This window comes from Phodopus roborovskii, unplaced genomic scaffold (assembly GCF_943737965.1).
Source record: "Phodopus roborovskii unplaced genomic scaffold, PHOROB, whole genome shotgun sequence".
In the NCBI taxonomy this organism is placed as follows: Eukaryota; Metazoa; Chordata; class Mammalia; order Rodentia; family Cricetidae; genus Phodopus; species Phodopus roborovskii.
In genome coordinates, this window is record NW_026126575.1 from 2,028,943 (window position 1) to 2,055,720 (window position 26,778).

Here is a 26,778-nt window from a genome sequence, read left to right on the forward strand (position 1 = left end):
CGCATGCAGCCAGTGCTCTGATGACCATTATATTCTGTCATGTTCTGTGTGGTTTCAGTGTTTTCTGGAATTGTTGAAATCTTGTGATTACCCTCAATTGAGTTTTTTTTTTTTTTTTTTTACATGCTCAGTTGCTGGCTTATTGATGTAGGGTCAAACACCCATAGACATTTCTTTTGAATCTGGGTAGAGGGAATCAGGTCAAGACAACCAAAAGCTATAGTAGTGTGTGACTATAATTCCAACACTTGTGAAGCTGAGACAAGAGGATTGCCATGCTGGTTAAGCCTAGCCTGGGCTACATAGAAAGTATGAGCCAGCCCAGACTACTTAGTATTAATCCATCCAGGGCTATAGAGTAAGACTCTCTCAAAAAGCCAAAACCTACTAGGCATCAGATACTCAGAGAGATACTCCACAAATAACACTTACTGGCATTTGAGCTGTAAGAACTGTGTGGAAGAACATTCTAGAATCTTCCACTTCTTAGAGTAATAGTGACCCATCTCTCCAAACTGCCAGCTTCCTTCTGACTCACAGGTGGACCTTTGCCCCTGCCTACTAATGGCAATTGCTTCATTCTCATGCAAACCGTCAGCTCTCTGAACCATCCCCCCTACAGTTATTTTAGAATTCTAGGCTTTAAGCTTAAAACCTTAAAAGAAAATCAGCTTGTTACTTTCCAAAGCCTAACACAAGGACTCTCGAGTATTTTCAGTAAAAAGTTCTTACTTCCTCTTACCAAATCCTGGATAATGCTAGGCATTGCTAACCAATGGTATGCCTTGTGTTCTGAGAACTTGGGTTGGTGGTTCCCACACATTTCTCATCAAGCTGAGAATGTTAACAGTTTGCTTTGCATTTTATTTGCTACCCAAGCAGAATACCACAACCCACTCATCCCCAAAAAATCAAAATCCTAGGGGGAAAAAAAAGGAATAAATACCAAGTTTCATGTATTAGAACTTAATTTTGAAGAAGAAAACAAACAAACAAACAAACAAAAAAACCACATTAACTACTTTGTACCTTCCAAGTACAAATGGTGAATAGACACATTCTAGAATAACACCACCAAGAAGAACAAGAAAAAGAGTAAGAACTCAGAAAGTCCTGGAGCAGAGCCTCTGGTGCCACATAAATTGCAGTTGAAAATCCCTTCCCAGAAGATGGTGAGCAACTGTAGGCTGTCCATCTCAACCCAACACTGGGCAGAGGTGTTTTAGTCACACCTGGGCATTTCAGGCCCTGAGTTCATCTTTCCTTGTCTCTTCCCATACTGTGATAGGGGATGTCCTTCTGTATATATGTTTCTCTTATTGGTTGATGAATAAAACACTGTATGGCCAATGAGGCAGGAAGATAGGCAGGACTAGGACAAGGAGAATTCTGGGAAAGGTAGGCAGAGAGAGCCCCCCAAAGACAGTGGCTATATAGTAGACAAAAAAGAGTAGACAGTTCAGACATTCATTCTCTGGTAAGCCAAGACCACATGGAAATACACTGATTAATAGAAATGGGGTAATAATTAAGACAGGGCTAGCCAGTAAAAAGCCTAGTCATCAGCCAACAGTTTAATAATTAATAAAGTCTTTGTGTGCTTATTTGGGGCTGAGAAGGGCAGTGGGACCTGGTGGTACAAGAACTACATAAACAATATTGGGCCGGTGTGTACTGGCCCAGTGTGTGCTGAGGATTGTTGAGTCACCAAGGAGAGAACAGCCCAGGATAAGGCTGGAACAGCAACTCTGAGTAAGTTTACAGCAAACTCTGAGTAAGTTTATCAGATTACCAGTCCAGACCACAACAGGTCAGAAGCAACAGCCCCAGATGAACGGCACCATTGTCCTCCAATCTTTCTTAGTCACCTGTTCTATAGGATGTATCTATTTTCATACTCCTTCCTCTAAAGGGGCACAAGGCTCTGGGTAGCCCAGGTCCTGCCCTCCTCACATCCCTGGCTTTCTTTTCTGCCCTGCACCTTAGACTGAGGCAGCTCAATAGCTCCCCATAGAGTCATGGCTTTTCTCTCTGACCTTTTCTCAGGCTGTGATCTCTGACACCCCTCCCCAGCCTGACATACCTTTAAGGCCTAGCTTGCCTATACCTTCCCCAAAAGACATTCCTGTCTCCACACAGAATGAGACTTTGTTTCCTAAACAGAAATCAAGGTTCCTATAAGAGCATGCTCTCCCTCTCTCCTCTCTCCCTTTCCCTTTAGCCTGCAAACTCCCTGAGGACAGTACTTTTTTCACTGAAATGAGGTGAATACATGTATGGTATTTTCCTCACCCTCTTCCCAGGTCACCTGTTTCCCGATGACTAACTGTAGAATGAAGCAAATTCTGAGTCTAAAGAACTCAGTGTTCAGTACCGGGACAGCTTCAGAAGCAGACCATGTAAAAGAGACTATGTTGGTTCTTCTCAGGCTTGCCTGCTTACCAGGATGATTAGCCTCTCCTGACCTGGGTTGGATCACTTAACAGAACACAGACCAAATCCCTACTAATGCCTCTACAAATCCATCAATCAAATATATCCCAGCTCAAAGGCATAGGAGGCACAAGGCAGAAGCCCTTCAAGGCATGGCATGCAGCTTTGTATTTGCTGAGGTGCTTAGCATGGTGTCTTTCTTTTAAATAGGGCTTGACAGAATTTGTTAGATAAGAATTTGAAGAAAAAAGAGTGGGAGAGATGCTCAGGAGGTAAAAGTGTTAGGTTTGTACACCAGATGGCCTGAGTTTGATTCTCAGACTCTATGGAAGACACTAGATTTGCATTTGTAACTTCAGGACTTCCACAGGGACATAGAAACAGAGGCAGGAGGATGTCTGGAAGCTCACAGGCCATCCAGTCTGGAGTATGCAGTGCAGCAGCAAGGAGACCCAGAACACACACACACACACACACACACACACACACACACACACACACACACTCACACACACACTCACACACACACTCACACACACATACACTCACACACACACTCACACACACACACACACTCACACACACACATACACTCACACACACACTCACACACACACACACACACACACACAGGCAAACAAGCACACACGTGTTATTAAAAATACCAATATCTGTATTCTACCCTTAGGGGTTCTGAATTTACTATTTTTAATGTATTTATTTTACTTTTATATGTATAAATGTTTTGCCTGCATGTATATCTGTGCACCACATGTGTGCCTGGCACCTGGCAGAGATAAAAGGGCATCAAATCCCTTGGAGCCAGAGTTACAAGAAATTTGAGAGCTGACTGATCTGGGTGCTAAGAGCTAAGTGCCAGAGTTCTTGGACCATCTTTCCAGCCCTCAAAACCATTTTAAACTTCTAGTTAACTTCAAGCAATCTAAAATTTCCTGTGCCGGGTTCATATTTGTATCAGACATCAGGCAATAAGCAGCGTCTGTTTTCATGTTTTGTCCCCAAGATACTCAGAGTCTCTGGGGAGAGCACACACATAACACAGAGAGTTGGAATACACAATACAGGCTCTCTGCAAACCTTCAGGGCATTAGTGATAGACTCTGCTAAGTTGTGATTTGGGGGGGCCGCATGCAAGTCTGGTCTTCTGAGTACTTTAAGGAACCAGAGGAAAAAGGGTTCCAGCTTAGCTGGAAACCGTTTATGACTACGTACAAGCAATGATGAGCCAGTCACCCCAGCTGAGAGCCTCTTGGCCACGGAAGCTCTACACTCAGGACTTTTCTCAGAGCAAAGAGGCACTAAGGATAACCTATTTGACCCTCTGGCAACAGGAAAGCACATTTTCATCCCCATTCAGGGTGAGTTTACGAATGTCATTTTAAGCAAGGAAAACTCCTGCAATCAGAGCAGAGCATGCCAGGCAGGTGCTTCCATCACTTGTCAGGACACGTTGACTAGATAATGAAGTGCACAGTGCTAGCTGTGAGAAGAAGCCCTGTATTCATCTCAGTCTCTTCTAAAGCAGCCCAGGGCTGCCTAATGCAGCACAGGTTTAGTAAACACTCTTGAGTATATGCCATCTACACAGACGGTATCACATCTGTGTCCTCAAACTTCAGCTCTATGGTCATTCACTCCACAACTGCCCAGCAACTCCCTACTATCAGACTGACCAGTACCTGCCTAGGACAGGAGCCACGCATATGCCATTTTAAAACACAGACTAGGTAATTCACAATACACTTGTATTTTTAAAAAAATTACAAGAAGAAAAACAAAGTCTTATTACAGTGAAGCTTGGTGTTCTTATAAAATATTTCACCACTAAAGTGATCTTTGTAATGCACTTACAGTAATAACTTGGACCTTTTATGTAACTCTTCCCTTCATTACTCTTTAATGGCATTCAAGCTGAGTCAGTCTCAGACAATGCTATTATATTTTCAGCAAAGCAATGAGGCACAGAATGGCTTCCTGAGGAGTAACATTGATGGTTTTGGGGCATTAGCTGTGCGGGAAGACTTGACATTGGCCATCTCTCTCTCTACAAGGAAATGAAAAGCTTCTATTTTAAAAAACATTGCCAAAAGTCCTCTAATCTGACTTTTAAAAAGTAGCACTTTACATGAAAGAATACTACGACAGGATACAGAGATGCAGAAATTCAAGTTGGCAAACAAATATTAACTATCTGCCACATAAAGCCAGTCCTTTTGTTGTCTTGCCCCACATTGAGGGACATCTGTCATTGCCTGTGTTCATGCCTGAGAGGGGGAGTGTGGATTAAGGAATGGCAGGTCAAGAAATTATAAATACTAAAGAAAAGAGAGACAAGGAATAGAGTCAGGAGGGCACTCCAGTGAATACTGGGAAAAAGGCCCCAACTTTATGACACACACTTTTTATATACCCCAGTCAAAAGTAGGGGAAGGCAAAGAGACTTCCTCACCAAGACTCAAAGAACAAGCAAGTGTAATTACCTTTTCAATACCCAAAACATCAAGAAACCACATCCTAAACCAAGTATCCTCTGTAAGATAGGCAATAGCCACACCTTAGGCTAAATATCCTGTTGTTAAAGTAAGACATCCATTAGTTACTTCTTAGGCCAAATATCCTGTTGTCAAGGTAAGACATCCTTAGCCAAACCTCAGGCCAAACATTCTGTGTTTAACCTTGAGGGAGCAATAGTGGGTTTGCACTCTCAGACCTTAAGTTAAGATGAAGCAGAACCATCTCTGTGGGCTACAACATTAGGTGAGAGATCTTTCCCCTGTCTAGGCAACAAGAGCAGTGGCTGCGGAGAACCAGTGGTTCACCTGAACAAGGGGTCACACAGGCCACTGAAAGGAGGTAGATTTTTGCTGGACCCTGAGCAGCAAACGGGAAAGAGGGTAGGGGAGCAGGCTCAGTGGGGCACGTGTCCAGGAGAGGGCCCTGAAGCCTGGAGCTGTTCCTGGACAAACGGGACTTGCCCGGTGGGTAAAACTGCCGTGTGCGGCTAAGGCTTCTACGGGTTGCCTCTCTTCACTTTCCACATTCTGTGACGTTAAAGTGGGCTCTACACTCAATTTGACTTTTCATAATATATACTGATAGAAATCCAAGACATATATATGAATATGTACCTCCATTTTCGGAGCAAGCACAGATTATTCAAAAGTGTAATTAGCAGTAATGTATTTTAAAATGCATGCTTCTTTACCTGGCCTATCATGTGCTTCTGTGTACAGAATCCCAGGACATCTTATTAGGAGCTCATAACTATGTTCTCTCTCTTTTAAAAAATAAGTAAAACAAAACAAAAACAAAAAATAGCAAAAAAAAATTTAAAAAAACCCACAAAACACAAAAGCAAATGTGAGAACAAAGAAAAGACCAATTAAAAAAAAAGCTAAAACAAAATAAAAAACCCACAAACAATGAACATGGAGTTTGTTTTGTGTTGGCCATCTGCTCCTGAGCATGGGGTCTGACCTGGAATGGGATTGATATACTCAGTGAGAGTCCATTGGAAAACACTGTCTACTTTCCCCTCGAAGTGCTGGGACTCCGTCGGGCTTAAACCTGTGCAGGTCTTGTGTGGGCTACCACAGTCTCTCCAGTTCATATGTGCATCTGTCCTGTAGTATCTGGAAGACTCTGCTTCCCCTCTGACTCTTTACAATCTCTCCTCCTCTGCTGCCTGGCTCTCTGGGCCCTGAGGGACGGGGCTTGATGAAAACATCCCATTAAAGAAAGTGCTCCAAAGTCTCACGGCAGTGTCCAGCTGTGGGTCTCTGATAGTCCCCATATACTGCAGGAAGTTTTTCTGGTGAGCACTGATTGAGGCACTGATCTATGGGTATGGCAGTATACGAGAAAGTTTTCATAGGGGCTGACACTTTACTGGTCTGAGCCTGAATTTAATTCACTTTCTACTTTTTTGTTCACCATCTACTTTTTTGTTCACCAAATGGGATTGAAAACTTGAAAGTAAGGAGCTCACATTTTCTATAGAAATAGGATACATATTAACCTGTTTTTTCTAGATGTCTCTTGTAGATTAAGCACTTAATGATCTATTAATGTGAGCTTTCTTCATGCAAGTAAAAAACAATTAAGCTTCAAAGTAAGGCACTTTAAAATACACAGTTGAAGGCAGCACCCTCATTTGGCATTTCCCAGGTGGGTCCCAGTGGCTCTGTCTGGCATGAAGCACCATGACCACCACATATCTCAAAATCCAGGCACAAAGAAACACTCAGGAAGGAAGTTAGTGCAAACCAGGCAGTTCAGCTCCTGTATGTTCAGTGGGCATACCTTTACTTGTAAAGTTCATACAGACAATTTAGATTATCAGTTCTCAACCTGTGGGTTGCGACCCCTTTGAGGGTTGAACAGCCCTTTCACAGAGGGTCACTTAAGACCATCAGAAATATCAGATATTTACACTACGATTAGTAACATTAGAGAAATTATAGTTATGAAGTAACAATGAAAATAATTTTAGGGTTGGGGATCAACACAGTGTGAGGAACTGTTTTAAAGGATCATGCGTTAGGAAGGTTGAGAACCACTGGTTTAGATTATCTTACACAATTCCTAGGAAGTCATTTCTCAGAACCACCAAACTTAGCACAGTACATCGGATAAAACACACATGGAGGGGAATCTCAAAGAAGCCAGCCATCATCTTCACCTTCATGTGAAGAAGGTAATCTATAGACGGGCAGGAAATAGAACTGTGTGAAACCAGCACTTCTGTTCTCAACCAGTTCAGCATCATTCCAGAAGCACTTTCCATCTCAACTCAAGGAGTCTGGAAACATGCTGTTCAAAATCAAGCATTCCCTCAATTAAAACAGTCAGTGCAGATTTTAACTGAGGCCCAGTTCAGAAATTTTTACAATGGAAAGGGTCATTCTGTTGAATGTTCTTCTCTTCAGTCCTGCAGCAAGAACATATTCTGTCCTGTATTTCAAGTGTTGTCCATGGGAAAACAAGTGTGTGCACCATACAGGGCAGCAGGTGTTAAGAGAAGCAGGCAGAGAAGATGAGATTCTCTAAGAAATGCCCCAGCACAGGGATGCCCCCTCAGGTGAGCTGATCAGCATCAGGGCTCCAGTGCAAGCTGAACCTCTTACTACAAGTGATATTGTTTTAACTGTCACTTGCCACACTCTTACTATTCAGCATTTGACAGATGTACTCTCAAGTTTAAAGCCAAGTGACTTAATAATGTGTATTAGAAAAACAATCTTGGTAAGTGAGGTGGCCTGGACCCAGAAAGACATATGCAACATATTCTATCTTAATTTTGGATCCAGGTCTGAATATTTAGGTGTGAGTAGATAACCTGGAGAAACCAAACAAACCAGGCAAGTGAAAAAGGAACCAACTCCATGGGCAAAGGAGGAGTTCTGGTGAGGGGGATAGTAGGACACAGATGCTGTGGAGGAGAAAATGAAAAAGGCAGGGGTCTTTAACTAAGGAAGGGGAAGGGAAGAATACACAGGGTCTGGAAGGGAGAAGGAATGCATAACACTAAGGGTGTTTGAAAAAGGCATTGGTAAACATATCACCTCATGAAGGCATGGGTGTAATGATTTCACTACACAAAGATGGGTATTTATTGGGGAACACTTGCACAGATAATAATAATAATCACGGAACATTTCTCTGCCTTCCTACCAGATCATCTGACCCAAGAGAAAAGACTGACATACCTCAAGCTTCCCTCTTTCTGCTTCTGTCTACTTGAAGCCATGCCCAAAGGGGTGTGGCCAGCGTTACTGGTTCACCAGCAAGACATCTACAACTTCATATTTACTTAAAAATATACAATACATAATACATAACCATCTCTCCAAGAGCCATGGATTGTCTAACAAAATCCCTAGTGTCAAGCACAGGAAACTTCCCTTTGCATTGTTGGTCAGGAGGTCCAAGGAACTCCCAGAACAACATAGGCTCTTGCTGTTGTCCTTGGTTGTTTCAGAATTTATCACTGAAGATGCCACACACTTAAGATGCTGGACTGGAAAGAATGGAATTGGATCTGCCCTGGAAGCCTCCTCCTTAGGAGCAGCTCTCAGGGTATCATAAAGTGTTATGCCGGCTGCCAAGGGAGAAAGGCAGTCAACAGCCCTATACACTGTGATGCCTATGAAACCTAGCAACCATGAAAATATATCCCCAGTGGTGCAACTGTGTCATTCGTCTGTCAGGAAGTCAGCCTTGCAGGCCACTGCCCAGCACACTGAGACCCACCACAAAAAAAGTAAAACTCTGTGTGCTAATGCTGTGACAGATACCTGAAACTGTTTTGTAACATTTGGGAACACTGCTAAAGATCTATGATCTCATGGCCTAACTTCATGGATAGTCTGTAGAGATACACAGTTGTCTGCAGTACGATCTTGTGTGTGTTGTATAGAATGTATGGAGAAGTATGCATGCATAGTGTGACAGCCACAAAAGATGAAGACACAATAACTAGCAGCAGTGGGAAGGACTGAGGGCTGGGATGTGGCTTGCTGGTGGAACATTTGCCTGGCTTGAAGCATGGCCTTAAGTTCTATCCCCATTGGATGAAGAGAAAAACCAAGGCACTTACCTAGAAGTACAAGTCTGGTTATCTGTGACCTCTTAGTGCAAGAGGTCAATAGTTTCATGATAGCCATGGACATTACTTATGCAGAAGACAGCCTTTGCTGCTTTGTCTGTCTATATGCATGTGGTATGCATGCATGTATGTTTTCATACATGTGTGTGCTAGCATGTAAAGACCTAAAGTTGATATTGGGTGTCTTCTTTGACTGCCTTCCACTTGTTTATTGAAGTAAGGTCCCTCACTGAACACAGAGCTCACCAACTCCTACTAGTCTTGTTATCCAGCTTACCCAGGGGATCTCTTGTCCCTTCTCCAGAGTGCTGAGATTACCGGAGCTATCATGCTTGTCTGGCTTGTACATGAATTCTGGGGATCAAACTCTATTCCTCAAGCTTGTAGGCAAGTGCTTTATCCATTGAGATGACCCAGCTAGACCCTAGTGATGACATTTTAAAAAAAAGTACTTAACTTTGAAATTGAACAAATTTGGACTTTAATCCTAGACTTAATCCCACTATTTGTATAATAAAAATAATCAAAGAGAACGTACTTAAAAATTGTGTGTGTGTGTGTGTGTGTGTGTGTGTGTGTGTGTGTGTGTGTGTAAGTGCATGTACACATAAGTCCTGTGCCAACAGAAGCCAGAGCTATTAGATCCCCTGGGACTGGAGTTATAGATAGTTGTGAGCCACCTGAAGGAGGTTCTGGGAATCTAACTTGGGTCCTCTGTAAGAGCAGTATATACTTTTAACCATGGAGCTACCTCTCTAGCCCTAAGAACTTACTTTTGTAAAGTATTTTGAGAACCAAAATAATACATTATTCTGCATGGAAAAGATTTTTACTAAGCAGCTGAAAGTATGGTAATTAATTTTCTTTTTTTTTTTTATAAAAATGTTACAGGATTTAGGCACACAAATAGGATGGCACTAAGTATCTGGGAAATGTAGAATCTTTCATTTTCCAGACTCTGGGCCTGAATTAGGTTCTCAAGAAAAAAGAAGTAAAGCCTTTAAGGAGGAAGTTAGGTTGTTGGAGGTCCACCCTTGAAGAGAGTGTTGGTACTTTGGACTCTGTCCTCCCCTCTCTGATTCTTGCTGCCACAAAGTGAATGGACCTCCTCTGCCATGTGCTTCTGCTATGACACACTGTGAAGCCACAGGCTTAGCAACAAGGGGACCAAATGACCCCCCTGAAACTATGAGCCAGAAGATCCTTTCCTCCTTTAGGCTGACCAAGCATTGCTGGCGGTTGTCACCGTGATGGAAAGACAGGGATCTTAAAGTATGGCCCTCCAGATAATCCCTAGAAGCATTTGGTCCATAGGAAAACCACTGGACTTAAAAGACAGCTGTCCATGGCAAACACTTCTAAGACCAGAGAACAAGAGCCTGCTAGAGCCACAGTCACTTTTCCATACTTAAAAAGATACATCTGATGGTATTTCTACACTTTACTAGTTAGTAAACATCGATGACAGTGATAACCTAGTAATCTGGTACCTAAAACATTGCTTGTGTGGCTAATTTGGAATGTGCTATAGAGACATTTTACACTGATGTTAGCAATACTGATAAAACATGAAATTAAATAAATACACATTATAAGAATAAATAAAATTATAAATAAATAAAAACACATGAAAAAATGTGCTTGCATTGAGAGAGGAAAGATAAAATCTTCCTGGAATGGAATGGTGACCATTATGAGACCCAAAGACAAATGTCAGAGGTGCTGCTAATTCATAGAGGCTTCATATTTTTCTTTCTCCCTATGTGGTCTGTGATGTCCACAGGACCAGGACTAATTCCCTATAGTACTTTTAGGGGTTTTGTCCTCTGAGAGGAAGTTAAAGTGATAAGCCCTCCCTGAGACAGACGAACACCAAGAACAGATTCCCAAGACAATTCTCTCAATGCACGAACTTGGAATCTTTTTCCATTTATTGTGTCTTCCTTGGTTTCTTTCATCCATATTTTGTAGGTTTCATGGTTAAACTTATTAACTATTTTAATAATCCCCGACACAGGAATTTTCTACTTTAGTGATCATCAAAATTCACCCTTAACTTTGGCTGATACAGAAAACAGTTAAGCCCAGGCCTTCCAGGACACAGAAAACCAGGTTAAATTCCTTTGCTCGGGTATTTATGAACAAACGTATAGAATTTTCTATTGTTATGAAGGTCCATGCCATTGTGGACACTTCATCTGAACCTGGATTAGCCCTACAGTTAAGTCAGAACAATTTGTATCCACGCAAGATGAAAAGCAAACTGACTTTTGAGGAAGCATGAGGGTATTGCTGGGACTCAACTTCACTAACAGACCTGGAAAGGCCTCTATCACTCCAGCAGACCACTCTTTTCTTTATAACTAGCTAACTAGAGCAGTGCATGGTTAGATGTGTTTATCAAGTCTTAAATCTATATAGCCAACCTACCTAAGAAATGTCTCAACAAATGCTTCACAGACAAAGGCAGGATGTGCTCATGTTGTTCAGCATGCAGACCTGCAAGCAAAACCCCATCTTTAAGGAGAATGAGCAATAGTGCTGGGTATCTGGGCAGCTCCTGTTGGTCTCCCCTGCTGCTTGACTGATGAAAAAAAATCAAAACAGGGATATACAAAAGTCCCAATCTCCCAGGAAAAGGCAAGGCTCCTACAGGCACAATAAGTCAGCCTGGGAACTAGTTTTTGATAAGATTAATCTAGCAGTAACAGCTTTCTACAGTGAACATGCCTCCGGGGCCCCTCAGGGGTGGGGTGGGGGCAGTCTCCTTTACAGTGCAGTGAGCTGGCCTGACTCACTGCCAACCTCAGTGATAAACATAAGCCACAGTACTAAGTGACAGCAGCTTGGTAACCAATGCTTACCCAAAATAAGCTCCTGCTCACAGAACATCAACATTTTTCCTTGTACAATAAGAATGACCTTTGACAAGCTAACTATTCCTGTACAAAATGAATAGTAAAAAGATGGAGAAATTGAAACCATGTGATCACTTCAATAGATGCTTACAAAGCATTTGACAAAGTTCAACATCGACTTGTAATTTAAAAATAAAATTCTCAACATAATCTGCAGAAAGAAATTCCCCTAACATGGTAAAGCTGTGTGAAAATCCTGAGACCAGAGCTGTAATCACTGAGGAAAAGAGCTCCTCCCATGAGAACTGGCCTGGGGCATGGCTGCTGTTCTTCCCACTTCTACACAACAGGGCACTGGAAGCACAAGAAAGAGAATATAAACCAGGGGCTGGAGACATGCTCAGGGGCTAAGAACCTGTTCTGCTCTTCCAGGGCATCTGGCTTTGGTTCCTAGCACCCACATCTGGTAGGTTACAATCATATAACTCCATCTTCAGGAAATCTGACACTCTGACTCCCTCTTTGGCCTTTGAGGACAACTGCACCCGTGTATACAAATTATAGGCGCATGGGTGTGTGTGCGTGCGCGCGCGCGCGCACGCGCGCACACACACACACTCACACACAATTAAAAATAGATATTTTTTTAAAGAGATAAAACAGATGAGAAATAAGTCATCCACAAATAAATCAATAAAATTATTTCCTTTTGTAGATGACACAATCCTATGTGTGGAAACTCCAAAGATTCCATAAAAACTGTTAGAATTAACAAGCTGAATAAAGTTTTATGAAACAAAATCAACACAGTAAAAACAATGTGTTTCTTTGTGCTAAGAATATGTTATCTGAAAAGGCAATTCAATATGTCATAGCATTGAAAAGGATAAAATCGTCAAGTTTAACCATGAAACCTACAAAATACAGATGAAAGAAACCAAGGAAGACACAAATAAATGGAAAAAGATTTCATATTTATGTGTTGAGAGAATTAATATATGTACATTACCTGGAATGACAAAAGGATTCAATGCAATCCTCATTAAAATCCCAACATTGTTCACATAAGTTTATAAGGAATGAAAAATTTATACGTAAGGTTTATATATAACATATATAACATAAAGTTCATAAGTTAATATGGATCTGAAAAAGATCTTTAATTTCCAAATTATCTTGAGAAATAATGAATCTAGTACCCAATTTCCTGATTTCAGATTGCATTACAAAGTTATAATGATCAAAACAGTATGGTTCTGGCACAAAAATATGCATATAGCTCAATAGAACAGAACAGAGATCCCAGAAATAAAGCTGAACACATGGTTAAATATTTTCTGACAAAGCACTGGGAATACACAATGGGAGAAAGGAGAGTTTCTTCAACAAACACTGCCTGGAAAACTATATGCTTACATGTAAAAAATTGGACCCTTTTTTTGCACCACACACAAAAATCAACTCATATGGATTAAAGGCAAAGACACAAGACATGAAACCATAAAAGTCATAAGAGAACACAGGAAAAAGCTACTTCACATTGGCCTTGAAAATAAGATGCTCAAACCTGAGACACTAAAGAAAAATAAAGCAGACTAATCAAACCAAAAAGTTTCTGTATGACAAAAGAAACAACCAACAAAGCAAAAAAAAAAATTTATTTTGAAAACACATACATAACAGTAAGCTAATATTCAAAATATACAAGGAATTTAAAAAACCCAATAGTAAAAACCTAAACAACCTGCTTAAAATAAGCAAAGGATCAAAATAAACTTTGTTCTCCCAAAGAAGACAAACAATGTCCAACAGACCCAAGAAAAGGCACCCAGTATGTCAAAACCATAGTGAGGTTTCACTTCACATCTGTAGGAAGCTTGTTGTCTAAAAGCTAAAAGGTAAATGTTGCAGGATGTGGAGATGCAAGGTTCTTGCACATGGTTTGCAGTAATGACAATTGGTACATCCTATAAAAGACAGTATTGAGATTCCTAAAAAGTGAAAATACTGGTACATTGAATCCCTCTTCTGGGAAATTTCTCCTATGGGTGTTGGGAATGAAAGTACTTCAAAGAGATATGTGTGTTCCTGTGTTGTAGTGCCTCTCCCAATAGCTAAGATATAGATAGAGACAGCCTAAGTGTCTGTAAGTGGATGACTGGCTAGAAATCATGTATTATTTAGGGTTAGGAAGGGATCTCTGTGCTAGGGAGATAGCTCAGCAGGAAGAATCCTTGCTGTACAAGCACAAGGACCTGCATTCAAATCCTCAGAATACACATACAAAATGAGTGAAATAGAGTGCCTGTAATTGCAACACAGCTACAGGAATCTGGAGGTAGAGGGGGGTAAAGTCAGGAGAACCTCCAGAAGCTTGCAGGCCAGCTAGCCCAGAGAAGACAGCAGAAGAACACAGAGGTACTGTCTCAAAACATGGTGGAAGGCAAGGACCAACACCTAGGGTTGTCCTCTGACCTCCACACACAAGGCATGTTCTCTTTCTTTCTTTCCTCCACCCTCCCCCCCCACATACTATATACATAAACACATCATATGCACACATACAGAGAAAAGTAAATAAAAGGAGATCCTGGCATCATAACAACACAGGTAAGGCCGGAAGACATTGCACTAAGTAAAATAAGAAACAAATAAATCCCACAGGACCTTTCCACATGTGGAATCAGAAAAGGTTGTGGCTACCAGAACTAGAGAGTTGAGGGAAATGGAGAGATACTGGCCAAAGGGCACACAAATGCCTCACATCAGAGCATTTTAGCATCTTATAGTCAATGTATTTACTAAAATTTTTGCAGTATCCCTTTTAATAGTTTGATGGGAAATGTCATTATGTAAATATGTTTCTCTTGTTGGTTAATGAATAAAGCCCTGTTGGCCAATAGGAAAGCAAGATAGGAGGGACTAGGAGACAAGGAGGATTCTGGGAGATGTAATAGGGAGAATCAAGATGTAGGGACTTGAGAGAAGTCCAGACCCTCTCTCCGGTAAGATAAGACCATGTGGAAATACTTAGATGAATAGAAACGGGTTACTATTTAAGACAGAGCTATCCAATAAGAAAAGTTAGTAACAGGCCAACAATTTTATATCTAATACAGTGTCTCTGTGTGTTATTTGGGGCTGACACAGCTGTGGGACAAGGCTGGCGGGAAAACTGTTTGTAATAATAGTTTTTCCTTGAGGATTACAAAATATGTACTTTTTTGTCTTATCATTTTGAGACAGAGTCTTATACTGTAGCCCGTGCTGGTTTCAACTGAACTTGTAGCAATCCTCTTGCCCCAGCTTTCAAAGTTTGAGGATTACAGGTGTGAGACACAGCACTCAGAAAAATAGGTACTTAATATTTCACAGTCTCCTAAGAATCAGTGCTTTACAGGTCCCTCATGCATTCTCTTTTTATGGTTTATAAATCTGTCACATTTTCACATCTATATACACTGAAAACTGTAAAATATAATAATTTTTACTTTCAATCTGCAAACATATTTTTAAGAACTCCAGGGCAGAACATTCCATTTGTCTAGACATCGCCATCTCTGCTGAGCTCATTCCATCCTAGTGTTCTGTGTTTTCACTTGACATTTTTTTCTTTCTGTCTGAACCACTCCCCCTAGCAGACACATTCATATTCAGGGTCTCAACTTTCATTTATCTTTGAATAAGTTAATTTATACCCACTCATGAAGGAGGCTTTTGGGGAAATGCAGAATTCTAGATTGATGGTTCTCTGTTAGCATGTTAGCTGTGTTTGCCCAACTCCTAGCTCTTCCTGGTTTCTGGGCTGAAATCTGTGGTCATCCAGCCTGTGTTCCCCTGTAGATAATTCAGGGATTTTGTTTTTACCTGTTTGCTTTTTTCTCCTTTTGTTTTCTGCTGCTAGTTGGCAACGTGAGACAGGTGTGGGTTTTGTGGATTTATTCCATTTGGAGTTGGTTCAACTTCTTGAGTCCATGAATTTGCAACTTTAAACAAAGTTGGAAGCTCTTAAGGCATTATTAAGTGATTTGGAGGGCCCACACTTTTGGTATTTGGGATCCCAGAGACATAACTAGGAGGCCCTTTATAGTTGCTCTGCAGCTCTTCAGATTTTAATACTTTCCTCTGTCACTCAGACTCTAGCTTCTACCATGAGTCTGTGCATTCGCTGACTCTTTCCCATCATCTACTTTCAGCTTTTGTATCCATCCCCTGAAGTTCTTGATTTGTGGAATACTATTTTCTGTTTAAAATTTTCCACTTTTGTTTTTCTTTGTATTTTCTATTTCTTTGCTGAGGTCTTTCTATTTTTAGTATTTATTTCAAGAATTTCATTATACATAAATACACATATACACATGTATATTTTAGTATTTTAGAGTAACTGCTTCAAGGTTTTTGAAAGATGACTCATGCCTGGCATGGTGGCACACACCTTTAGTCTGAGCACTCCAGAGGCAGAGACAGGCATATCTCTGTGAGTTCAAGGTCTTCAAAATGAGTTCTAGGACAGCCAGAGGGTGAAAAATGATGATGACTCATGTATTTATGCCTTTTCTGTCATTACTGCTGCTTTTTTCCAAGTGATACAAGATTTTCCAGGGGTTTTTTTTGTTTTGTTTTGTTTTGTTGTTGTTGTTGTTTTGTTTTTTTGCTTGTTTTGTTTTTCTTTTTTTGGTCTCCAGAATAAGAATAGATTGTGCCCTGGGTATTTTGATCATAACACTCTGGTGCTTATTTAAATCCTAGAGACAACAATGGTCTCCTCTCCTCTCTCCCTTCTCTTGTGTTCTCCCTCCTTCCCCTCCTTGTGACCCTTCTACTTTAAACTGGTCATGGGCAGGATGCAAGGTTCCATCTGCCTTCTGTGCACTGTCATTCTAGTGTCAGCTTAGAGTTCAAGCGTGTGCAGTGCTCTTCGATGCTTTCTAGTTCATCACTTGGGTAAATCAGCTGAGGCCTAAGCTGTGCCATCTGTCATTTTAATTCTCAGTGTCTGTAGTATGAGAACGTTAAAGCAGGCATGACCTGTGGTGAGCTTCGGAGTATATGACACAAGACTTCATGAGGCTGACATCTCCAGTTTCTCCCTGTACTTCCGGCTAGAAACCTGGGGTTCTAGTCAACCCATTCAGCCACACCCAGCTGTGATTGGCCTGAATGGCAAGAGAGCAGGGGAGGGTGGAGGGAGACAGACAAAGACAGGAAGAGTAGGGTGAGACTCATTCTGAGAATATGTTGCCTTTCCAGGGACTTGGGCCAGAACTGCATGGATCCTCTCAGAGCTCCGTCTGCACAGTATGTACTTGTGGGTTCTGGCTCACACAGGTCAGGGGACACAGGAGGGAAACACTGAGTGCCACAGCAGCTCCAATGCTCCTTCCTGATGCACAGATCACAAATGTCTTTTGCAGGCATGCTGGCCATATTCTGCAGCATTGTTCAGTGGGAAGACAGGGTGACTGTGCTTGCTCCATTTGCCTCAGGTAGAAACTAGATTTTTATTATTGTTGTTTAAAGGTCTAACTAAATGTGATCATTTAGTTAGAATTTGCCTGGGAATATACTTTCTAGTCAAGCCCTTGGACACCAAAGCCTAATGATGTAACTTCCTTCCACTAGGCCCTGCCTTCTGGTATTTCTATTATTTCATACTAGCACTATAGGTTGGTGGCTAGGGCTTCAACTTCTGAGATTTTGGAGGATAGTGCAGATCCTCATGAGAACCGTCTATAACATCAAGGGGCTCATTGGAAAGCTGTTATGCTTATCTTATAATGCAGGTACCTGACATACATCTTACTTAACTGTTATAACTAATCTTACAATGATAAAATATTTGCTAGATCTGAGTCAATGATGACACCAAGATTTTAGTTCTCAACTCTGGTGCTGGAGCCCTTCTCATGTTAACATACTGCTGCCTCTCTGTTGAGGAGGTGCCACCTGCTGCTCCAAGCACAGTGGAGTACATGTAGCTATCCTAAAGCAGACAGTCCAAAGACAATTGCAAGGTGTCTATGAGTTATTCAAACCAACAATTTTAGGGTTGTGTGTATTTACCTCAATTCCAATTACATACACAGTGAACAACAAACTATGAACTAAGACTACAGAAATGAAACAACTTAGTTTCACATCACATCCAAGTTTAGGATTAAGCACAAATGTTGACCAAGGTGACCTTGGCGTGAATTTTACATATGACAAAGCTTACTGGGACAATCATGAACCTGGTTCCTAGTTCTGGGAATCTAGAAGCAAGAGTCTAAGTTATTAGTTGTTCTCCCCACTTCCAGCCTCTCCTGGCCTTTGATCTCCCCAAACACCCTTTAATCAACTTGCTTCTGTGTGGTTTTCCATTGCTCATTATGTTTTCTTTTCTTTCTTTTCCTTTTATTTTTATTTTTTTCTGAGACATGGTTTCTATTTGAGGCCCAGGCTATCCTGGAGCTCACTCTGTAGACCAGGGTGGTCTGGAACTCACGTCATCAACCTGCCTCTGCCTCCTGAGTGCTCAGATTAAAGGAGTGCAGCACCACCGCCCGACTTTACTATGCTTTCTTAGTCTTCATCCATGGCCTTCATAATGTGGTTCCTAGTTGATACGGTTTCGATTTGAAATGTTCACCCCGGGCTCACAATTTGAATGCCTGACCCCCAGCTTGTAGTGCTATGGGGTCTTTAGGGTGTGGGCCTTTAGGAGGCAGGTCTGCCTACTTGAAGTAGATTACTTGGGGTGGGACTTGGAAGGTCATACCCACTCTGGCTCTTGCTGCATTTTTGCTTCCTGGCTCATGCCATGTGAACTGTCCACTGCCACAGACTGCTCTATGTACCTTCTACAGTGCAATGGAATCCCTCCCTCCTTTCAAGTGCTCCTGTGAAGTATTTTGTCACTGTGACAGGAAAAGCAAGGGGCCTGCACCCTGTCTCAGCTCCCTCCACACCGGGCCTTTCTTGTTCCCGCTTCTCTTGTAGTCTTTTCCAGCTCCCTCATTCTCACCCCAAGCTCCTGCTCTGCCACTCGTCCCCAGATCTTCCTGCTTCTGCTCCTGAAGCACAGTACAGATACTCTTTTTTCCCCCACCAGTATAAATGCTGTAGGTCCCTTTAAATTTACCTTTTGTTCTCCCAGTGAACATTTGTCCATTCTATGAAGAGTGGGCTTCTAAGGTTACCTCTAAGGGGCCCTTTCCCACACAGTGATCCAAAAGGCATTATCATTTTTATTACACATCTAGCTCAGTTGAGGCTCCTTGTTAGAGGGAGCTCTCATTCTAGTTATAACAAAGAAAGGGATATTTATCTAGAGGAAAAACTTAATTATAATTGTGAGTCTCTTAACTGAGGCAATCATAAATTATGTTGCACAATTGTTCTTAAATAAAACAATTTTAATATTTGAGCATATGAATTGCTTCGCTTCATGCTGTGAAAACTGCCTAAGATAACAGCCTCCATTTCATGATTTTTTTTAAATCGTCTCCATTAGTTGCCTGGTTTGCTCTCACCCAGAGCTCATATTTCTTTATCACTTCACCTCCCTGTTTTGCAGTCAGCCACTCCTGTGGGTGGGAGGACTGAGAACTGAGCAGGCCAGTCAGCCTCATGGCCCACTCTGCCCATACTCTGGAGAGGTGGGGTGACAGAAGGTGAGGTCAGAGAGAACACACTCTGAAGACGAAGACCATCAGAAGCAGGGAGTGAGGAGATGAGGGGACCTACAGGAGATGTCTGGGATTCTTGACTGTTGGAATTTCCAGTGAGCTGTAGTCTTTCACCAGCCCCTGCGGTTTAGTACTGACCACACATATTCAAGAGAGGAAGGAGGAATGCAGTTATGGAAAAGTTACTTGGTAGTGTGCCTTTAAAAATTTGGAGGGTTAGGCAAAATAAAGAGAACTGGCAAAATCTGGCATAGTCTACCATGCTGTGGCTTTTTCTTTAACAACACAACCACAGTTGGCTGCAAAACCCCACATTTCACAGACTAAAAATGGACAAAGACTTCTACTTCATCAGCGGCAGACCACTGCCACTTTTGCATTCCAATGCCCTTAAGATGCCATAGAAATATGCCCTCAAAGCCAATGCACTTTGACTTAATCTGAATTGGCTTGTACTCCAGGAAATAAGAAATACCACTTGGCCAGTGATGCATCTATATTTGAACTGAGACACAAGAAAAAGGGAAACTTTTGTTTTTACAGGAGTAAACTGCTGAAGGAATGAAAGTGGCTATGCTCTGCGCAATCCACTACTTACCCAGAACATAGATCTCACCGTTGACGACAGCTGCACTGAACCGGTACTTAGAGTATTGCATGGGTGCCCGCTCTCGCCATTGATCTTGGCTGGGGTCGTACTGCAACAGTTTGTTGCTTAATCGATCAGGCTCTTCATCAGGAAGATCCATCTGTATGAAATATGACAGTGAATGTAACAACAGACCACTTAGAGGCCTTTGTGAGCATGTGAACACAATTAATCAAAGCAGACAGCAGGGGAGATGAATGGGGGTTAACTGTCTCACTTAGACTCACAGACTTGCTAAGTCCTGAGACTTGGGGTTGTCAGTACTGTGTCAACATCAGAGGGATTTATAGGTGCAATGGGCTAACATGCTAGTTTACAGCAATCAGTCATTCTCACACTTAGACACCAAAAAATGAAACAACTACAAAGTCTTTAAAAAAAAAAAAAAAGCAAAGCATGTTCTCTTGAGCAGTCTGCAAAGAAAACCCTAACCTTACACACTTCATAGTTACGAATTTTAACACTATTCATAGAGAACTAAATTTAATAATTCATAAGGCATTGTCTTTATATTTTTCTAACCTATAAAAATTTCAAAAACTTTTATTATTTTCGTAATTAGAGAATTCAGACCACAATTATGAGTTATATGTAAATAACCTGATTGCAATTTTCAAGATAATAGGATTAGCATAAATTACTTCAAGTTATGTTTATATTCACTTATATATTTGTATATTTATTTAATTATTATAGAGTAAAAATTGAATAATTTTATTCTTACATAGACACAAGCAGATTCTACCCATAAACTTAGGGTAAAGTAATATTATTTTTATTTATGATATCTGGAACTTTATAACAAATGTGGGCTAAGAATTGATGTGTCTTTTTTGGGGTCTAAGTTTTCAACAAAGAAATAATTCCACCCCTAGGAATGTTCCATGCACTTCACTTTAGTCCAGGCCTTTAACAGTGCCAGGGATGATGACATCATGGGCACTCAAAGGCCAGTTTCATGTGCTGTGTCCAAAGCTCAGTGACATTGCCTCATTACACAATACTCATTCAGAGACTACAAATTAGCAAATATTTTCCTTATAGCTTACTTTCCTTCTATTTTAGGTATTTAATCTCTATGTTAGTAAAGCAAAGCTTCCTATTGTTTTGAGGGCTTGCTCATGCACATTCACTGTGAAGGTGGATAGTTTTGGAAAATGTAACTACAGATAATGTCAAGTTCTAGCTACTCACTTTGATAAAATATGTACTATGCTTGATCTACAGCCAGAATAGAAATATTATAAAGTATTAAGAATAAAGTTTTCCAAACTTATGAAGAGAATGCAAAAATATGAGTTTTATCATGAGGTAAATCTGGTAAGAGAAAATAAGGAAAGATAAATTTATATCACAGGGATAGCCAAGGAGTGAGAATAATCTGTAGTGGAAAAAACAGGAAGGCAGGAGCAGAGGACAGTTGAAAAGATACCACTGTGAATGCCAAAAGCCCAGGAAGGCCCTCCAAAAGACACTGCCGCCACACTGCTGACCTCTGCACTGGCTTGCCATCACTTCTCTGGGCTTCACTATCAATCGTAGTCTGTTGATATTGCTGATGCCTAGCAAAGACACTTGGTGTTTATAGTTACAACATACTCTCTTGGAAATGATGGTGCCACTACAGAATCAATATTCTGGTTCTCCATTTGTGGTAAGAACCTCTGTGTGTGTTTGTGCTTACTCGTGGTGAATGTGGGTGTCCATGTACATATGCATATGAAGGCCAGATGTTATGCCTAGGTGTTCTTCAGGAGAGTCTATCTTATGTTTTTGTGACAAGGTAGCTCACCAAATCAGGAGTTTGTCAATTTGATTAGACTGGGTAGCTAGCATGCCCCTAGCATCCTTCTGTCTCTCTCTCCTCAGTGCTGGGATTACAGGCAGTTACATGGGTGCTAAGAATCAGGTTCTCATGCTTTCACAACAAGCATCTTCCAAACTGAATCATTTCCCCAGTCCCTGCAGCAAGAAAGACCTATGAATGCCTGGTCACTGGCCACACTAACCCATCAGATAGCAGGACTGGAATGAGGATTCAGTTGTTCCTTTTACTTAGATGCTCACTACAGCTATCCGTTGGCACAGGGATCTTTTCTAATCAGCCAGTTGGGGAAGAATTACAAAGTTCATAGCATACCATGAATACTAAATGCACCCATGTCTATAAATAACACATTTAAAAATCAATTTTCTAAAACTGTTTGACACTTTCAAGACTTAAGTTTATATTACATGGTGTAAAAAGCATTTTGCCAAAATGTAAGCCATAATCTTTTAGTACTCAAGAGCTGCTACATTTTTTCAGCAAAGCCAGCCATGCCAGGTAGGTATACAAGGAATTTCTTAACCTGAGGGGTCCAACCGCCGATGACATACAGTTTATTGTTCACGGTCACCACAGCATGACAAGCCAACTGCAGTGGAAGGGGGCACACTCGTTTCCAGGTGTCTTGATCTATGGAGTACTTATCAACACAGTTTGTAATGAGGTACTGGTTTTTAATTTTCATCTGTCCTCCTATGACATAGAGGTCATTATGGATGCTGCCCAGAGCATAGAGCTCTCGAAATTCAGCTGTGCATAACTTTTCCCAAAACTGGTTTCCTCTATCATGATATCTGCAAGTTAACACACACACACACAACACACACACACACACACACACACACACACACACACACACAGAGAGAGAGAGAGAGAGAGACAGAGACAGACAGAGAGAGAGAGAGACCCAGGATTAGTGCTACCATGGCAACAACTCACCCAAAAAAACACATTCAAGTTTGTTTTTGTTTGTTTGTTTGTTTTGTTTTGTTTTTTCCGACACAAAACAAAGTGACCTGGCCCTTCTAATTGGAGGAGAAACAGATCATTAACACAAGATAGTAATATATATTTGCTTTCTTCTTTCCCAAGGATCAATGAATGAAACATAATATGCTGAAACGTATTTTTCATCTCTCTGAAGAATTTTAGGAAAAATAGACATGTAGGAAGAGTATTCCTTACCCTGGACTAGTTCTTTTTAACATTTCCCAATTCTGGGAAAGAAAATCAGAAACAGGAAAAATCTTTCAGAAAATCAGTTTTTAACTTTAACAGAAATGACACAAAATACCTGAATATTTAAATAAACAGAGTTTTAGTGCAACATTAAAGGACTTGTGGTTTTAGGCAGATAATCAAAAAAGTATCTCAATTTAGAATTCCTAGCTTATATATATATATAAAGACTGGGTCTCTCTGTGTAGCCCTGGGTTTACACCAGGCTGGCCTTGGCTATAGGCTAGGCTGGTCCCAGTCTTTCAAGTGTTGGGATTAAAGGTGCACATCATCTTGCCTGCTATTTAAGTTATAGTTTTGGTTTAAAACCAGATCAAGAGTACTGTGTTAAAACCCATCTACAGATGTCTGCTAGGTGTCTATTTTCATCTACTAGATATGGTTATTTGGGTAGTTTCCTTCACATATACTATCTGTTTAAGAAGAGTCTTGAGTAGTAATGTGAGTCCTCAAAAGTCTGTCAGTGCTTTCTGAAACCCCAAACAGTAACTGATTGGTAGATGCTTTATAAACATCAGGTGTATTAGTTCATGGTTGTCTTTTGGCTTGCTTTATAATAATTGTAGGGTTTTTTTTTGTTGTTGTTGTTGTTTTAGATAAAGTCTCAGTATGTAGCACAAGCTGGCCTCGAACTTGCCACCCTGCCACTCCCTCTCAAATGGTTGGTTATAGACTTGTGACATCATGTTTGGTTTGTAAATGTATTTTTTCCAATTGTAATTTGAGACAATTGGTATGAGAAAGACAAAAATACATATGGGAATAGTGGGATAAAATATCTGAAATCAAGTGTCTCAGAAAGATCTAGAAAAGTATACGTGGAACAAAATCACAAAACCCAGGAACTTGGAAAATGAGAAAACAGGTGTTCTGCTCAGAAACAAGATCAAGCCTAGAGCATTAATGTGTGCTCTGCACAGAGTACAGTTTTTTAAGGAACATTCTACAGTTAGTCATCTAATCAGAGTTTCTCCCACTTGTTCTGGGCCAACTCTCACATTCTCCAGAGAACATTCTGCTTCAGGTTTGACAGGAAAGTTGAAAGGCATATTCCTTTCATAGAAGCATGTGTGGCTTGTCACAGTTGAATCCAGAGATTTCTTAAACCTTCCAGCAGCTGTCTTCTATACAATTCTAAAAGGGAAGTCAGAGTTCTTGGAATCACAAGGAACATTTTCACTAATTTTTAATTTATGGATTTTCAAAGATAAGGAAAATCTTATCAATATGCTGAAGAAAAGCTAACTGAGTGAACATGTAAATAGAACAAAAAATGGGTGTGGGTTTTCTGAGGCATAGTTTAAGAAAACATGATAGGATGAAATTGGTACCATGAAGGTTGAGGATGGCTTTCTAAATAACTTGCTAATCTGATTTTTGTTTTAACATTTAGATCTGAAAATAGGGAAATAGAATGTTCAGATAAAACTATAAAACTTGTGATTGGGAAATAGATATGACATAAAAAAGAAAATAACAGTGACAAGAGCATTCATTGCCAACAGGTTGATAGTTTATAGATGGCACTTACATGCTCATTTACCAGGCTGTCATGGTTTATGCCTTTGATAACACTTGGGAGGCAGAGGCAGGAGGATCTCTGAATTCGAGGCCAGCCTGATGTACAGAGCAAGTTCCAGGACAGCCAGGGCTACACAGAAAAATCCTGTCTCAAAAACCCAAAACATAAAAATAAATAAATACATGCTCACTTATTTCATATAAAAGCTGGAAGATAAAGAAAGAAGACAGAAAGAACTGGGATACCAGAATTTTCATCTATTTCCTACTTTAACTCAAGAAGAAATACACCTGCATGGACATCTATGAACAGTACAGCACAGGCAATCTGGGGAACATCTGGACAAAGATTAAAGCTATAAGGAGCAATGATATTAAAACTATGAAAGTATTATTAGAACACAATATTGTAGGGATACACTGTAGGACACTTGATTTCCCAAATTTATCATAAATTAGCACCGAAGTGACCTGTAGTGATGCTGGGAGATTAAGAGTCTTGTGAGACAAGGATCTTAGGGAGACAGGACTCTCAGTGTTTTTAGAGTTCACTTAGTGACTAATTATGAGGAAGTACAACTCATTAAAGCACAAAGCAATGATTCTGATAACCTGACTACTTGTCTTAATGACTATTTTACATCAAAGGAAAAGGTGAAAGAAACTAGTAACTTTAACCCCAATTCTAACCAATGTGGAGGACCTGTTTGGTGCCAGGAACCTGGCCAAGTCTAAGATAGTTAAAAGAGTTTGAAATGATGGTGTATGCAGTTATACATTGCTGCAAGAATGGGAAGAGGGCTTTTAAAGTGAAGATGAAAGATGTTTAAGGCTTAGAACACACACACACACACACACACACACACACACACACAGGACAGGGTTGATGCTTATTAACAAAAATTTCTGCCGAGAGACCAGTAGACTTTCTTGATGAGGAAGAAAAAACATATCTGAAGAGCCCAAGGCTCTTTAATTAAGGTCCCAAGCTAGAAAGGGCACCAGCACTAATGGGATTGTCCTTTTGTGCATATGTTTCTCTTATTGGTTGATGAATAAAACACTGTGTGGCTAGTGGCCAGGCAGGAAGGATAGGCAGGGCTACCAGAGGAGGAGAGTTCTGGGAAGTGTAGGCAGATAGCAGTCCCAATGTGATCCCAGGAAGACTCATAAGGTGTTCTCTGGTAAGTCAAGACCATATGGAAATACATAGATTAATAGAAATTGGGTTAATAACTAAGACATAGCTAGCCAATAAGAAACCCAAGCCACTGGCCAACGGTTTTATAATTAACAGAGCCTTTATGTGCTTATTTAGGGCTGAGAAGGGCGTCTGAGGGACCAGGCTAATGGGAAATCCTGTTATACAGCAGGAAGCATGTGGCTTACCAGGAAAACAGAACTGCAAGAATCCTGTCAGGGAAGTTAGAGGTTGTTGGTCCTGCAAGGCCTTCTTATTCACTTTGCAACCTACTGATAATTCTAAAGAAGGATGCTCCTGTATCCTGTGTCATGCTTGACCACCACAGTGTGGGTCCAGATCATTTATCCAGGACTCTAATCCCTTCCTATTAGGGGAAATTAGACACATTCCTTAAATCATGACTGTAAAACCGACAGAGAAGCCCCAGAACACATGTGTTGTGTGAGTAAGTGATGGAGAAATTACCATCACTTATTAATTTAGAAATTAAAAATTACCATCACTTATTAGAATTCTAAGTTCCTTCTTTGCTCCATCTTTGCTGTCACAAAGAATTGTGTTATGACTAAAAATATGATAAATCCTGATGAGAGGGATATGAGAAGGGAAAGATCCTGAAGTAAAAGTACACCTTTTAGGACTTAACTCTATGTGCATATTTCATACTCATGTAGTTAAACAGCAAGCACACAGGAATACTTACAAATAGATCATAAAGTATATGTGTTTTCACAAGTAAGATACAGAC

General features: G+C 40.7%; 2 protein-coding genes across 2 annotated transcripts in view; one reads left to right on the top strand and one right to left on the bottom strand.

Moving 5' to 3' along the window:
• Mgll (monoglyceride lipase) overlaps positions 1-26,778 on the top strand; it is an 883,522-nt gene that overhangs the window by 650,412 nt on the left and 206,332 nt on the right. The gene's annotated exons all lie outside the window — the stretch shown is intronic.
• Positions 1-26,778, bottom strand: part of Kbtbd12 (kelch repeat and BTB domain containing 12) — a 67,260-nt gene that overhangs the window by 26,972 nt on the left and 13,510 nt on the right. Inside the window, exon 3 of the mRNA XM_051203387.1 lies at positions 20,188-20,338. Within this exon, the coding sequence (XP_051059344.1) occupies positions 20,188-20,338 (151 nt within the window). The remainder of the gene's footprint in view (positions 1-20,187; positions 20,339-26,778) is intronic.